This window comes from Paramormyrops kingsleyae, chromosome 18 (assembly GCF_048594095.1).
Source record: "Paramormyrops kingsleyae isolate MSU_618 chromosome 18, PKINGS_0.4, whole genome shotgun sequence".
Taxonomy (NCBI): domain Eukaryota; kingdom Metazoa; phylum Chordata; class Actinopteri; order Osteoglossiformes; family Mormyridae; genus Paramormyrops; species Paramormyrops kingsleyae.
In genome coordinates, this window is record NC_132814.1 from 15,743,569 (window position 1) to 15,759,855 (window position 16,287).

Below are 16,287 nucleotides of genomic sequence, written 5' to 3' on the forward strand. Positions count from 1 at the left end.
CCAGCTGCAGCGCAAATAGATGCGGCCGGCCACAAAGAAGCTTCCATTTGGGGATTAAATGACACAAACACACGCCTTCCCCCACCCCTTCATGGGAGAAGGCTTCAAGATCCCAGCGCAGGACATCAGCCAGACGTAGCAATGCACTCCAGTCAGCTCACAGCTCCACCGTCCACTTCCAGTAGCCGTTCTTGTTCCTTCCCTGATCCGACATCTACACTAGCGGCCAAAACTGTGGAAACACTTCCACTTTTTGAAGATTGCTGAACCAGTTACTCCAGTTACTTATTTAATCATCCAATGTATAATATTTGGAAGCATTCTTCGACTGTTTATAAAAATTACTGCCAATATTCGTGTAGTAATTTTTAAAGCATAATGCCAAAAATTTTGACCACTAGTGTAAAATGTAAAATGACTTCGCCCCTTACTGGAGATGGAGGTGTGGTTTGGCATGAGAAAGAGATACCTATCGGTGGCATGGTTACAGACTCAGACTCTTATGTCATTGGCTGGCAGGCAAAGGTGGAGAGTTCAGGTTCAGAAAGGACACATCCAGACCATGATTTTGTTTCAACCAACCAGTTGAGCACTGAGTCACATTCACAGAATACTCAACTGGTTGGTTGGAACAAAATCTTGGTCTGGATTTGTCCTTTCTGAACCTCCACCTCTGACGGCAGGCCACACCTCCTGCTGAGGTCAGGTTATGTCCTTCTATGCATTATACTTGGATACACGGGGTTTTTGAATGACAGCCCTGCCATGAATTCCAGCTGGAGCGCTGAGGCACTGATTCAGTACTGTGGTCATTTTTGAGGCTGTACTTTTGTAATCCTCCTAATTTCCCAGTCATTTGTCAGTGAGTTTCTACCTGTCACTAATGCTCCTAGCTGCCAGTGCGGTTTGCTGTTCCCCTTCAAAAAATGTAACAAATTAGCAGTTTTTGTGACTGTATATATTTATGGTTTGGCCTCTTGGGAACTGTTTCATCACGTTGCTGTGAAAACTCACAAGTCAAATTGTGTTGCTCAGTTGATTATGAGGTCGTGTCTGTGATCAGAAGGTGATCAGAAGGTTACCAGTTTAAATCCCAGTGTTAGCAGAGTGAATTCCTGTTGCAACCCTGATCAAGGTCCTTAAATCTTAATTGCTCCAGGGATTGTCTGACCCCGCTATGTCATAAATGTACATCACTTTGCATTTAAGGGCCTAGTAAATAAATGCATGTAAAAGTGCTAATTGTCAGATGTTTTTTATTTATGACACATAATGTTAATTGGATTGATAATAGACTTATATACTTAAGATTTAGCAATAAAAATTATTCAGTTACAATGCCCTAATTGCCCCAGCTTTAGAAGAACATTCTGTTTTATGGGTAATAATACACAATAATAATTATTCATAATAACAGGCTTGAGAATTAAGGCCTGCGGTTTGAGGGTTAGTCATTGGACACTGAAAGCGAGATCCAAACCAGCCCTCTGACTGACGCAAATCAGGCATCTGCACGGTGACATTTCAGGCAAGTCGAGGGACGTCAGCGGGCGTATTTTTACTGCCCACAGAGCAAACATCACACAGGAAACCGATAAAAGCTGAATTTCCGTAACATTGGGCAGTTCTTCGCCCCGTCTCACCGCGCTCGGCTCCAGGGTGCCCGTCTACGCTGTTGGCCGAGAAGACAATCCCACCTTAGAATGTCAAAGCTGGCTCCTTATTATTTTGGATTTCATTCATTTTAACGTGAAGCAACAGGAACTTGCTAAATGCCCCAAATGCTGGGTTTCGCAATGCGTCCGTGGCATGTGTGAAATGGCTACAGCCTGTTTAGCTACATGGAGCTCACCCTCTGTGCCCCCCACCCCGCCAAACCTAAGCCATTCCTGGGTTCTTAGACCGATAATCAAGCAGGGAAATGCCAACACCCTCCCCGGAAAATGTCATTTCAAAGGAATTTCAGAGGCTGTTGATGGGCACTGATGAGTTATTTGAGGGGAGAGCTGGAAAGCCCCTGGGAACCAGCAGCCCCTGCCCAGCTCCCCTGACCGTACAAAAGCCGTTTCCCCATATTGTATTTTTAGCCGCCCAGCTGCTATTTTTACCTGCGAGGAGCAGAGCAGCTTCATAACACATAGGCTATTTAAGGCATTATGACAGCACATTACACCCTAACTAGACGTGTAAACACAAGAAAGAGGATTCAATGCCTGTAATTATGTAAAAAAAAAATAAACGTCTATTGATTATTTTAAGAGAAGTAAATCTACTATTACATATCTGTGCTGTATTATTATTATTTTTGGGGGGTCTGCAATACTGATGTGCTGATAAGAGGCATCGTCTTTTAAATGGTCTGTTATTTAGCATCATCTGAATTGCATTCAGAAATAAGCCACTGAGATGTTGGCAGAGGTTGAAGGTGTTTTTGCGTTTCACTGATATCTTCTTTACTTTTGCTAAATTGGACGAATAGGAAAGCGGCTCCAGTGCAGCCAAGCTGAGCTGTTCTAAGAATATTCTGCAAGCGGAACAAAAACACAAGGAACGTTCTGGTACTGATTACCACACAAAGCAAAGGAGAAGCTGTCTGGGCCCGCGGGTGAGAGAGTAAATGGCCTTGGAGAACGGGGCCAGGACTCACGCAGATGGTAACTCCACCGAGGACAAACAGGAAGGAGAGTGGGTGGAAAGAGAAAAGACTACAAGAGAAAGGGACAGTCGCTTAGGGCCGGATCACGTGGAGGACTTCCTCCGCGGCCTGCGAAGCCTCAGCCTTTCCTTTGTGCCGAGGTCTGGGCCGGGGCAGGCCTCTGGAGGCTACGCCCATCGCAGCTGCCCCTCCATTCTGGAAGCGCTTTCGTGATGTGTGCCGGCTGCCCAGGAAATGAGTCAAAAGGATGCTGACAGACAAACTTCCAAGCGGCTAACCACAGATTAGCAAGCCAAGGCGAGGACAGCGACTCACGGGGCTTAACGAGCGGCTGGAGGCCTGCAAGTCCTGCGCTCCGGTTAGCTTATGGCGCCTAAACCGTTTTACCCCATGTGACAAGCATATGGCCAGTGACGCCACCAAACGGTGGCAAGCATAGGGACACTGGACAGCTGCTGAGAAGAGGTGCTACTGTGACCATTAACGTCTCCATGTGTCACATATCAACCACCTGAAAAGTAAGAGCCCCGATAGATAGATAGATAGATAGATAGATAGATAGATAGATAGATAGATAGATAGATAGATAGATAGATAGATAGATAGATAGATAGATTCACCTTGTTTTCTAACATGTTCTCATTTTAAAAGATACTCGGGCTGTAACATTTCAGAGGGCATAAAAAGTATTTTTACATGCAGTGCAGATCACAGTTTCCTAGCACGACAGAGTTACAGGTAAAGCTGTTTCACACGCTATGGTGTTAACCCACTTAATGTGCAGCACCTGCACCACAGGAGGGCCCAGTGCCCCCCCCCCCCCCGAATCTCTGTCTTTGTCTCCATCCGCCATCCCCTCAGTAGCATGGTTTGCCATGACGTCCCTGTGCCGCAGAAAACACCGGTTCAGCAGGCAGTTAGCGTTTCCCAGCACCGTGGCCTAACAGCTGGAAAGAGCCCCCCCCCCCCGGTGAGTCAGTCTTTCTCTTCATACGCTAGGCGGGTGTGGTGGGTGTATTGTAGCGAATGGTGCAGTGTATCAGTGGGGAGGTGATTTGGTGGTGGTGTGAATGAGGGGGGGGGGCGGGGTGGTCAGTCTGAGCACAATATTCCAGTGCACAATTTGCTGTGGCGCGTTGACTTTGGCGTCTCCCAGCGACACAGAACTCGACAGGAATTCCTGGCCGCCCCAGGGTAGCACAAAAAGCTCCTTTCAGTGTGGGTAATCCCAGCAGAGGGAGTGGGGGTGGGTCTGGCTCTCTCCCAGTACACCTCAGCGAACAGCAGAGGTAGCCAGGAGGGCGGGGCGCGGCGGGATGAGGTGGGGGGGGGGGCATTCTTCTAGTCACCTGCATGCAATGGCTGAGTACAAAAACAGTTTTGAATTCAGCACCCAGACTACTGCAGCCACCAGTACGGAAGTCAAAGGTTCTATCAGAGACGTATCCATGGTTACCAAAGCCAAACATCCGATCAGGAGGAAGTAGTCATGGATACTGAAAGCAAAGGTCCTATCAGGTTAAAGTAGCCATGTATACTATAAATCCAAAGGTCCTATCAGAAAGAAGAAACCATGGGTACCAAAGTCAAAGGTCCTATCAGATAAAAATTGCCCCATCTATTAAAGCCAAAAACCCCATCAGAATAGGAAGCGTTAACTGGCAGCAAACATTTTTCTTTCCTACGGGAACCAGTGAAAATGCAGCTAGTTAGCTTGACTTGTTGTTGCCCTCCTGCTGGAAATGGGGCCATTTAAAAAAAGCTGTGAGGTAAAACAAATCCTGCCTGCGGTGACACAATAGCTGCCGCCCAACATGATCTGCAGGACCCGGTGCGTATGTCTGAAAACAGGAAGAGCTAAACAAAGGAGACCAGCGCTAGACCACACCATCCCCTTCTCGTCTTTCACTTGCCTGTCTCTGTGGCATCAGGTTTCCTAATTCGTCACCCCCCCCCCCCCCTTCCATCTTTACCTCTTGGACAATGTGTATTTCGGTTTCCAGCGAGGAGGGGAGCAGTGACACTGGGGTCACCTGGGGTCGGGGGGGGGGGGGGGGTGTGTGGCGCGTTCCCGTGTTCACCCCGTTCCCGCCATCATCGTGGTAGTCATGGCGATGGGGTTCCTCGGTCACGGTTCTCCAGCCTTTCCACAGTCCTCGACGCAAGTCTCCAAAGAAAAGCTGCAGGGTTTCTTCCCCGAATCCAAAAAGGACCAAAAATAAGGAGACAGATAAGAGGCCTGGACCCTGAGTGATTCTGCTCCGGCGACCCCAAGGTCGAGGGATGATGCTGCACAATGCAGCGTGACCACGAACCCTGTGCTCCTTGGCGTCAGAATGGCAGAGGAAAGTTTTTAGGTTTCTCAGTCCAAGGTGATCATTTCGGAGCCCCAGGTAGGGAAGATGGCGGTGAAAAGGTTTCTTCTTCTCCACCCAGAAGCAGCCAGGGCCGGAGGGCCTCCTGTAGCACAACGGCAGGCTTCTCCCTTCTCTACAGAATCCTGCCGTGTTACACGGCTGTCTTTCCCCTGGGCCGGCGGCGCCGCGTGGCGGGCGGCTGCCCTCGATCTCGCCTCTCTGCCCTCCTCAGCGTTAGACGGCAGCGTTCAGGCAGTGCGTGAGAGAAGGATGCCGCCTTACCATCAGCCCACTTATGCGGCCGGACCTGCTGAGCACCAGAGCCGCATGGGGAGGGGGATTCCTCCCTGTCCAGCCAGCAGAGTCCCAGACAGCGTTTGGCTGTGTGTGTGTGTGTGTGTCATACTCCAATCACAGAGGGAGGAAGTAAGAGCTAAGGAAAGCCCTTAAGGAAATCCATCCAAGCACCTCCTTCCCTGTCTCTGGTCAACTCTCTGCCACGCAAATGGGACATAGTGCTCAGTGGTTCCACTTAATGACTAACGGAGGCGGGGGGGAGAGTGGGGGGGGGTTTTCTTACGATGATGCCGACTTGTGGCCTCGCCTGCGATGACAGCGGCTAGCGCGTTACCACGGCAGCGTGGCTGTAAACACCAGTTAAAAACGCAGAGCGGTCCAACGGGGGGGCGCCGGCCAGGATCCCCCAGGAGATCCGACACTGACAAATGCTTAAAATAACTTAGAGGCAGTTTTGGAAACACCCAAAGTATTTCTGAGAACAGAGCTGAGGACAAATGCATCTGCCAGCGGAGATTCGAAATAGGAAACATTCGGTGTTGGTTCGAGACCAAAAAAATGATTTTTTTTTTCTCTCTTTTTTGGGGGAAAAAAGACTGAAAGGCAAAATAAAGAGAGGAAAACGAAAGAGGAAACGAAGGGAATGAGGTTGATCCGGACCCTTGCTGACCCGCATATGCAGATGCTGGCAGCCCGACACGCTGGGTTTCTCAGCTGATACAAGCCCTGCCAACCTCCCCCTTGGGGCCCCCGTCTATACCAGCGACAGACGGCCTCGTCTGTCTCGTTCTGGGAACCGATTCATTTAAATGAAGATCTGGATGGCGGCAGGAAATGCTCGCGGATATTTGGCTTCTCTCGTGACGGGAAAGCTCGAGCCGGAGACATTGGGCCAGAATCTGTCCCCACACACGCTTCACATTCCTGCAACGTCCTGCAACTTTTTCCCCTACTTTTCAAATTTCTTCATCGCTGCGAATGTTCAGTCTTCAATGCCATTCTCTGTTATATTTTCCTCTGTAAGCCCATTGTCTGTCTGAACACGGTTTAAATTGTGGTCAGCTTTGACTGTGTGACGTGTCGATGCAATACATGTCAGCCCTGACATGTTAATGGCATAAACACAACTGACTGTTTAGCTCTTGTCAAGGTACAACGACGAGTGTCAGATGAACCTGCAGGACCTCAATGCTTCTCAGGAATGAGAACAAGGCAGTCGATGGTCTAAAAACACTGTGACTGTCTGTCTCATGGACCCACGCCCCCATTGCATGCTGGGAAAGGAGGCGGACCTCAGAAAACAAATGTCCGATTTATTAGGGCCAGAGGAGCGCCTTGGTCTCCCGTCCTCGGCTGTTCATCTGACCATGGGCACCATTTCTGTGCCCTCCAATGGCTTTTTGAGGTGATGATAGCCAGGAAGCATGTGATCTGTCAAGATCTATCCCAGAATTCTGTGAGAAATCGCTCAGTCAGTCACAGCTGGTGATATGGGGTCTGTGGAGCTCAGACAAACCGTGGCTGTCTGGTACAGACCAGCAAGAACATAAGTAAAGACAAGATTTAAATGTAAAAGAAACATTGGAGTGAAATCAAAAATACATCACACCTCGATTTATACCCTATGTGTTGTTTTGCCCATAGCAATAATTTGAAAGCAACCACAGAAACAACTTCATGGTCCAACTTCTCAGAAACAAACAAGGTTTCCAACTAAAATGAAATCCCAAACACATAGATACACAAAGCCACCATGCATAGACTTGCATGTTATGATAAATGCCATGATCTGCACTTATCACCAGTTTAAATCCGGGTTAGTATCCATTAAGACTCAGTTCCATTAAGACTGAATGGTGTACAATTCGCTGGCCCAAATGAACAAGCGATAGCGGAGTACGTTACCTGCAAGCAGCCGTCCAATCACAGGCAGAAATGAAGGGTTCAGTCCAGTCACAGTCTATGCCGATACAGAAAAGTAACGAATCACAGGCGACCCATGAGACAGTGGAAAAACAGCGTTGTGCGTTCAGCTTCCTTTCCTACAGCCGTGATTCTCTCCCCCGTCCGTCCTCGGGCAGGGGGAAATCAAACAAAAGGATGAGCCTCGGATAGAGATGGGGTAGGGACGGCCTCCCCTCTTTCTCTCTCTCTCCTTCCCTCCCTCCCTCCCTCTCCATCGTTCGGATCAGGCACAAGGCGGCCTTTATTCCCGGGCTGAAGAAATCCACGGTTTGCTCAGAAGCTGGACGAGGTTCCCAACCAGAACCTACGAAGACGTTATTCTCTCGGACGGAGGAGTGGAACAATAAACAAAAAGCTTAAATATAGGCAGGGTTTTCAACTTTTTTTTTCTCCGATGGAGACGTGTGCCGTGATTCAGGGGGGAATTCTCTGGCTCAGCAAACCCCCACCCACCCCCTCCGCAGCCGTGTTGGCTGCAGGTGCTTTAGTCTCACTAACCCTCTGTCTTCTCTGCTTGCAAATCACAGGTGTTTGTGCCCCCACCCTACACCCCCTCCCCCAGGCAAAAGGGCAGGCAGATATCCCACCAAATCCTTCCAGTCGTTTCTCAAATCCAGCCTTTGATGAAAGAGTGGGGGCAGTACAAGGAGTCTCTATCTCTCTCTCTCTCTCTCTCTCTCTGCCTCCTTCCTCTGTCTTTCTTTCTCTCCTCCTTCAGTCCACTGTGTCAAGCCAGGGGCCCAGGAAGGTGCCTTAGACCCGGACGCACTTTTACGACCTGGCGTGCGGAGCACCCTGGAAAAAGCCAGGCTGAGGTCGTGTAATAGACCAAAAAAGCGGCACCGCACGGAGCTGAAAAACACCATCCGCTGCGTCATTTGTGAATTTAGCATTCAGGAGTTAAAAACAGAAAAGGGGGAGGCCAACGCAAGAGATTCTTTTAACTTTTTTCTAGGCGAAATTGCATGCTGCTGTTGTTGTTGGACAGACAGCCCCAGCTGTCTTAATGAGTTCAAGCTGCAGTGAGTTCGGTCCAGTCCAACAGTCTGTCCCACCGGTTCTGCGGTAAATAAAGGCAATGCGAACACCCTCGTGTGTGTAAATATGTCTCGCTAAGTGAATTTTTGGTAAGATGGGTGGAAAGTTGCTGAGCAGCATCCAACCCATGGGAAAGCTTTCAGAAGAGAGGAACATGCTGACCCAAGAAGAACTGAGTCAAAAAAAGGCATAGTTAGTCAGAATAATGCAATCACTGAGAATAATGGACCTTAAGCGCCCCAAGGCCGACACGATTCTAGGGTTTTTTAAGGTGGGGGATATAAGAGAGAAGCAAGGAGGATGTGATGATTATAGCATGTTTCTGCACCCACCACATGACAAACCACCTCAGGCATGAGATCCTGAGTGCAGCCATGTGGTGGGAGATACCTGAGCACCACAGTAGGTCAAATGGACCAGTGTGAGTTTTTTTCCAGTGGCTGGAGTGCCAATCCTACCACCAACCCCCAAGTTTTTCCCTGTAAGTTGGAAAACCTCCTTATAGGGCTGGATGTAGATTAACGTCATACCCAGGATGAAGCAATTGCAGATTAAGGGCCTTGCTCAAGGGCCCAACAGAGTAGAATCACTCCAGGCATTCACGGGATTCAAACCAGCAACCTTCCGATTGCTGGGACAGACCCCTTAGCTTCAGAGCCACCACTCCGGCCTATGGGGACATAAGTGGGGTCATAGCTGATACAGAGGGGCCAACCTTATCATTAGCCAATGATATGTTTTGAATTGGTGAGTGACATGCTGAGGGCCAATCAGCTTACAGCTGGGAACAGCGCCCCTGAAGCCCCGCCCCGGTATACACCCCCTGTGTCAAGGTGTTTGCATTGCCCCTTCTTGCCAAGGAAATTTGTAGAAGCTTAGATGCGGAAGAGTAGCAATAAATGAGGAAGTATCTGCTTCCATGTCATTATAGCAACCCGGTCGTTTGTCCTGCCCAAGTGCATTGTGGGCCGCAGGAGGCCGAGACCTCCTCTGTGTATCCAAGTTCTGACGAAATGACTGGCTCCACTTTGGCACGCGTCACTCACTGTAAGTGAATAAATATCAGCATGTATTGCCTTGACGGGGAACTTGGAGGCTCTCCCAGGAGAAGCGGCTGGAAGATAGATGGACGGGCATATTGCAATGCTGGCGAAGGACTCACGTCGCATTCAGGCTGGACCCTGAATTATGCCTTGCCGTATGCTTGAAGCAGTACGCTCAGGACAAGTCGCCATAACGGTCTCATATAGTTCACAAAATAATGAGGTAAAAGAGGACTTGTGCTTTTGGCATATTACTTGACAGGTTATAAGAAATAAACAAAGTAATAAAAGAAAACACAAAGCTCCTACGCTGTACACAAGACTGATGAAGCTTTTAAGTTCCCGTGTTGAGGTCGTCTCAGGATAGAAATGAGTGGGATGTGATACGTCCTCTTGAAACATATCTTTGGTTACTGCGCTCTGGTTCAGCCATAATGAAAAACAATAACATGTAACTCGACGGCCGAGCTAGCACATGTGTGTCTCTGCTCTGAGATATGTGGTTAGGGGCTATGGATGCGATGGGATTCTACTCTTACGGTTTAGATTTTTTAATAAGCCCTTTCTGCCCGCTTTTCGCCCTAAAGCCCGGCTTGACTTTATCTGTGGATTGCTAGGAGTAAAACTAAGACCTTCACTGCACACGAACGACTCATACGAAAGAGCCTGAAATGAAAGTTACCGGATTGCAGTTTACTGAAATGGAAGCAAATGAGATGCGATTTACTGAAATGGAGTGCACTGAAATGCACATTTCTGAATTACAAATTACTGCTGGTCTCTCGGCTGTAATAGGAAGCCTGCCTTTAATCTTTCCCACCTCAACACACTGCTTATTGCGTTTTGCTACTACTGAATGTACTTTTTTTTTTCTAATTTAATGTTATATTCTCTTACAGATGACAGGTCTCTCAGCATGTGGAGACATCGCCAATCACCTCCAGCTTTGCATGTCTCAGGCTCTTCTCTCTGTGCCTCTCTGTTAATTGATACAGAGAGGCCAAGCTTATCTGTATCCAGTTATATGATTTGATTCGGCACGTAATAGGGGAGGGGGCACTCTGAGGGCCAATCAGCTTTCAGCTGGGGCCAGTGCCCCTGTCACCCTGCCCCTGTATACACCCTCCGTGGTCCCGCCTTTGGCCCAAAAATAATCCAGCTGATTTTGTTACTGTTGAGTGCTCTGTGATCGACTGGCACAACCTATGATGAGCTAGATTGCTTGGTAGTTGATTGGTGTGCCCTGTGCTTCCCTGGGATAGGCGTAAAGCACAAAAAAAACAGACAAAACACCACCATTCATTTGACATGAGTCATCAACAGGATGGAATGATTAATTCTGTTCTCATTTCAATGATCAGTGTCACAGCAATGAGGAGTAGATGTGTTACAGGTGAGTAAAGTTGTGAAACCTTTGGTCACTGTACAATCAGAACTGTAGAGCATGTTTCTATCCATGTCATACTGATGGTCAATAAGTATAACTCAGTACATATCCTATCCATGTCATACTGATGGGTAATAAGTATAACTCAGTACATATCCTATCCATGTCACATTGACAATCTGTAAGCAGTCATGAATACTATCCATGTTAAACTGACAGCTTATTCATATAATCTAGTGTGTGGATCCCATCTGTTTAACATTGACAGCCTCTGAATGTAACTCATTGTGTGTCCTGTCCGTGTCACTTTGACAGCCTGTGAGCGAGACTCTAAAAATAAACGTAAGGCTTTTAAAATTCAAATTCACATTTGTCACATACCAATCATGCACAGTACGACTTGCAGTGAAACGTTATTTTTCGACACTTCATGAAATGAAGCACAGCAGTGGCATACAAATCAAGCAGGGGTTATACCAGGCTACCTAATAAAAATCCATATAGAAATCTAACATTTGAGGGGTCCTTTCATCGGAAAGCAGGGGCAATGGAATACGGCTCTATCAGTAAAAGACCGTGGCATGGCATTTTTTCACCTGCAGTGCTTGTGAATAAGGACAAATAACTCATTTTATTTCCCTTCAACGCAAATTGTTTACAACTGACAACTCACAAGCCTGAACTGAGGCTTCTGCCTCCAGATCATATTGCAGTACAGCACACTACTGTCCTCTAGTGGCAAAAGTTGGAAGAGCATCATAGGGTTTTCACAACCCCTCGTTGTGATACTTGGACTGCAGAAAGCAGTCCAAGTATAATGTAAAAAAAATGGATTTGCAGTACTATGCAAAGGTCCTAGGCAGCCAAAGAAAATGATGTTGAAATGACCTTTATGTTGGTGTAAAACTACGCTATTATGCCTGTGTAAGTGTGCTGGCTCTCCCATTTCAAAACCTCTGCTAAAATCATCCCAGTATTTCCAGTAGCCATGCAGTATACCCATGTATTTTTAGCACACCTCGTATAGCTAATCAATATTTCACAGACTTAAAAAAAAAAAAAAAAGTCAATTAATTAAGTGAGCTGGTGGTGAAATTTGCTAAATACATGGAACTGCTGAGGTGCCCCTGAGGAGAAGGTTTAGGAACTGGAGCTGTGCTCATCTAGCCATCCAACTACACATCAGTGACTTTTAGAAGAATAGAAATATTTGCTAGATTTTATTGTTGCCCTTAATTTGCATATGTTCTAATGTTAAATTGTGCCTTTTCTTCTGAGCAAATGCCTACTTACTACCCAGATAAATAGCTTTAAACATTTCCTTAGACTGCCTAAGACATTTGCAAAGTACTGTATATCCCCCCAATCTACTAATGCACTGTGTGCCCCCACACTACATATTTGTAAAAACAAAATAAAATTCTGAAAACTTGTTACACCTGTGCCCTGAGACTTTTGCATAGTGCTATATATCTATTTTTTGTTGATATCCCCTCTGACTACACAAGTGAATATTGAAAATCCGTGTGCTTTCATTTCAGCTCCAGGCAGAATTCGGAGTGAAAGCCATAATTAGCATCACTATTTACTGAGGCTTTGCACCCACACAAACCAGCATGTCTAGGCCACAGTGCTGTGGTGTGACACTGAAGCAAATACAGCTTAAAACACCACTAACAGAGTCGTCAGGAAAAACGACTCCCTGTGAATTTGAACATATAATGCCCCTGTTAAAAAAAGCTTTTGACTTGCACAACGATGCCCAGATACTAGCCATCATGCTAATAAAGAGAGAAGAATCTCCTACGTTTTCACATGGACCCTAAGAATGTTTCCTCTTAGATAGTCTACAGATGCCCAGCCAGGGACCATCCACAAAGAGGCCTTTGATTTGAAGGGTTAGCATGAGGCAATGGGTCAAAAGGTGACAAGAATGGTAATTTTTTTTTACCATGACCCCTTAAGGTGTCCCAGCATGTGCAAAAAGCTCACAAGGGATCTTTGAGAGCAGTGCGTTTGTTTTTATGATTGGGTTTCTTTCTCACGCCTTGGTGAGTAGGCAGAATGGCAGCGTGACCCCCTTTGACTTCCCTGAAGAATTTACTGCCCTGAAAGCCCCAGAACACACTTCCAGTGACTAGCATTGTTGGCGTTGAGTGTTTTTCAGTTCCTTTGATTGTAAGGTTTGGGTTTTAACACAGACTGTCAGTCCCCATGCTGCCCCCTTCTGCTCATCTACTGAAATAACACTCTTCTGCTTACATCTGCTTACTGTTTACAGCTGTTTACACCTGCTGCACCGCCCCTTTAAGCATGGACAGCTGCACCACCCCTTTAAGCATGGACAGTTGCACCACCCCTTTAAGCATGGACTCCATGCACTAATTTCCCACTGTCATGTACGGTTGTAATTGTTTGTCTAATTAGGTGCATTTGTTACGTCATGGTAGGTAGTAAATAAAGCTAATAATCATCCCTCTGTCTCCCTCCCTTTAAATTATTGATAATTATACAAGAATCTTCCTTTGAACTACGGAAACTGTCCTTAGCTCTGTAAGGTCTGTCTTGTCTTAAATGTCGCACCATGGGTCCGGCAGGGACGTCATTTTGTTTCCCTGTTTACCGTACATGGCTGTGATGACAATAAACCTTTACCTGACTTGACTTACCCAGGAATAAGACAAATTATTCACATTCTTTCCCTAAAACTAGCCATTTACCTGGTATTCAGAATTTTAGAGTGACTTCGAACCTCTGACAGTATAGCACATATCACAAGGAATCTATAGTGATGTAATGGTCTGATAGTTGGATGACGACTGGGGACGTGTCATAAGTCACTTTGCTGGCTAACTGCTGCAATACATCTCTCTAGCTTCTCTGCTTACAAGGATTAGGGCTGAATAAGTTCACCCCCCCGCCCCCCCCCCCCAGCACTGCCACCTATTCACAGGACAAGAAAGAATCTCACACTTCCTAGCTGCTGATCACCAGGTTGCCGCCGACGAGCCTTAAGGCTGAAATTTCGCCCATGTCAGATTGTTGACCCCTGCTGTTTTTCACAATGGATAAACCAGGTCATTACAGGCACAAAGACTGGGCTCTGTTTTCATGTGCTGGTCGTGGGTAAGCAGAGGTTTGGTGGGATGCGGGATGGTCTGCTTCTAATCTCTTCAGTATCCCACCTCCTCAATAAAACCATGTAGCTGGGGCCTGTTCCTATAAATTGGTTCTTTATAAGAGACCTAACTGCATGTGAACTTTCTGGGAAAATAAAAATCCTCTGGAGTCTATTTCTTAGCAGGTAAGAGCACCATGAATACCGCACTTCATGACGCACCGCGAGAAAATAACCAGCTACAGCCCAAGACTGGTGGGCTGGAGGATTTGGAATATGCCTGAGCCCACAGAAACAAGCAGGGCATTGACGTTAAAACGAAACACAACAAACGCTTTTAAAAGTGAGTAACGTAATACAGGGTCTTGCTTTAAGCTACGCCTATTTAGCAATAGCTAAAAAAATAAAAGTAGCTACAGAATTAACAGGGTCAGAGACAGATGTAGAAAGCCAGCTGAGGAGTTAAAGGCTTTAACTTGTTGTTTTGAACTTCAAATTTAGAGAAAAGCAGGACTGAGTCTTATAAGATCATCATGCCAATCTGCAGATCATAGTCATTATGATAGATGTGCTGTTTGTTATGGCAAAGATGCATTTGGGAATGAATCTATCCCAAAAATGAGCGTGAGCATGGCGAGGCAGAACCTACCTGGAATCTGACCTTCTTCAGTGTCATCATGGTCCACGGGTCAACAATCCGTCTCAGGGTATCTACCAAGTTCCTGGTCCCAGACGCATGCCCACAAGTGAAGACAGCGTCTCTGTCCAGAAGATCACAAGCCACCAGCTCTCCACACCTGGACCGCCTAGTTGATCATGCCAGCTTCTACCCCAGCTAGCGCACTCTGGGAGCCGCGGTTCGCTTCGGGCCGGCGACACTCTGGAAACGGACCACGGGAGTGAGGAGGTCGCTGCTCCTGCCAGCCTGGCCTATTGTTCCTGTTCTGCTCCCGGTTCCCTCCTGCTTTCATAGACGATACCTCACAAAGCCCGGCTCAGGACTGAACAAGCTGCCCATTCATTAGGAAAACAGAAAACGACGCCCACCCCCCCTCTGCCCCTCCCTCACCCCAAATAAGGACTTTGCCCACAGGCTGATGGTAAATTCTTCTAAATCCTATACTTCTTTCTCTGGGGTTAAAGACTAATCCAAATTATTGTACTTTGCCATTTTTCAAATTCCTCCATTGTCATTCTCTCCCTCCATTACAATCAATAGGGCAGACGGCAGAATGTCTCTTAGTCATTTGCATATAGGTGTTCCCCACAAAGCCCTCCCTCGCGTAAAGATCAGGTCAGAGCAGATAAAATCCCCCCACCTCAATTTTCTAGTGGTCAACATGAAAATCTCCCAAACTCACTCAGTCTATTTTCTGTTGTTTGAGATGAACCCTGAAGTCAGGCCTCCTCATATGTTACAGAACTGGCAACCAAAACTTGCTCAGTCCTGCTGTAATCCAATGTAGAACTTTCATTACATTTCCAAAACTCCCATAAGTCCACAGAATATTTAAAAAAAAAAAAAACAGATCCCGTGGATGGAGTGAATTTTGTAAGTTTGTCAATTGTTTCTAATGAAAAAGTTTTAACGCCATTGTCTTGTCTTTACTATCTACTGTCTGTATGAGAGCCAGTGGCAACCAGAAAGAAACTCCCTGTGTGTGTGAACATTTTTGTAGAATACAGTAGATTCTCATTCATTTTACTAGTTGAATTGGAGGTTAGGGGCATCAACTGGTTGACTCTCTGTAGCCAAAAAAGCCCTCCCTTGTTTTGAGAGACTGGGAAGAGCCAGCACAACAAAAAATATATACGAGTGTAGCATGACCCCTAATCAGCTTCCACTTTTAATTTTTACTGGCTGCATCAGCAGTTTTAAATATCTTAGAACATAAGGACCAAGCATGAGGACGTGGTGACCAATTCTCACAGTGGCTTCACACCTTCAGGGCTGTAGGTTTGTTTGATGTGTGAATGAATGAATGAATGAATGAATGTAGCACTTTTCAAGACACCCAAAGTGCTTCACAGAAGCAGTGGATGGCTGCTGCAACCGCCAACAGTGTAGGCCTTGCTCCGACACTGTCTGTGGTTCGGGTCAGGCTACGGTTCAAAAAATGGCAGAAAATCCCCCCGATCGTCTATCCTATGGTGGAGTTCCATCTTGTCTAGGGTATGCCCTGTCCTGATAGGCTCCAGGTTCATAGCAACCCTGAGGAAGACGGAAAACAAATCTAAATACAGTCAGTTGTGGGGTTAAGAAAGACTTATGGACTTACGAACAGACCCCAATAAAGCCTATTATATAAAAAATTAGTTAAATACAATGTTTCATAATAACAAATAGACACAGTACTGTGTGGCGCTCATGGAAACATTATGCAGCCTCAGCGGTCCATCAGATCAAGGTACAGTACAGTACAGTA

At 46.6% G+C, this 16,287-nt stretch overlaps 1 protein-coding gene across 3 annotated transcripts in view; it reads right to left on the bottom strand.

Annotated features, from left to right (window-relative positions):
- Positions 1 to 14,874, bottom strand: part of LOC111846280 (pleckstrin homology-like domain family B member 1) — a 77,208-nt gene extending 62,334 nt beyond the window's left edge. The window contains exon 1 of one of the 3 annotated variants that reach the window (XM_072702135.1): positions 14,511 to 14,874. In XM_072702135.1, the coding sequence (XP_072558236.1) occupies positions 14,511 to 14,540 (30 nt within the window). In that variant the 5' untranslated portion in view covers positions 14,541 to 14,874. Of the gene's footprint in view, positions 1 to 4,629; positions 4,649 to 7,215; positions 7,469 to 14,510 lie in introns of those variants that run through there. The other 2 variants (XM_072702137.1, XM_072702136.1) reach the window with 2 other exon arrangements.
- Between the last annotated feature and the right edge of the window lie 1,413 nt (positions 14,875 to 16,287).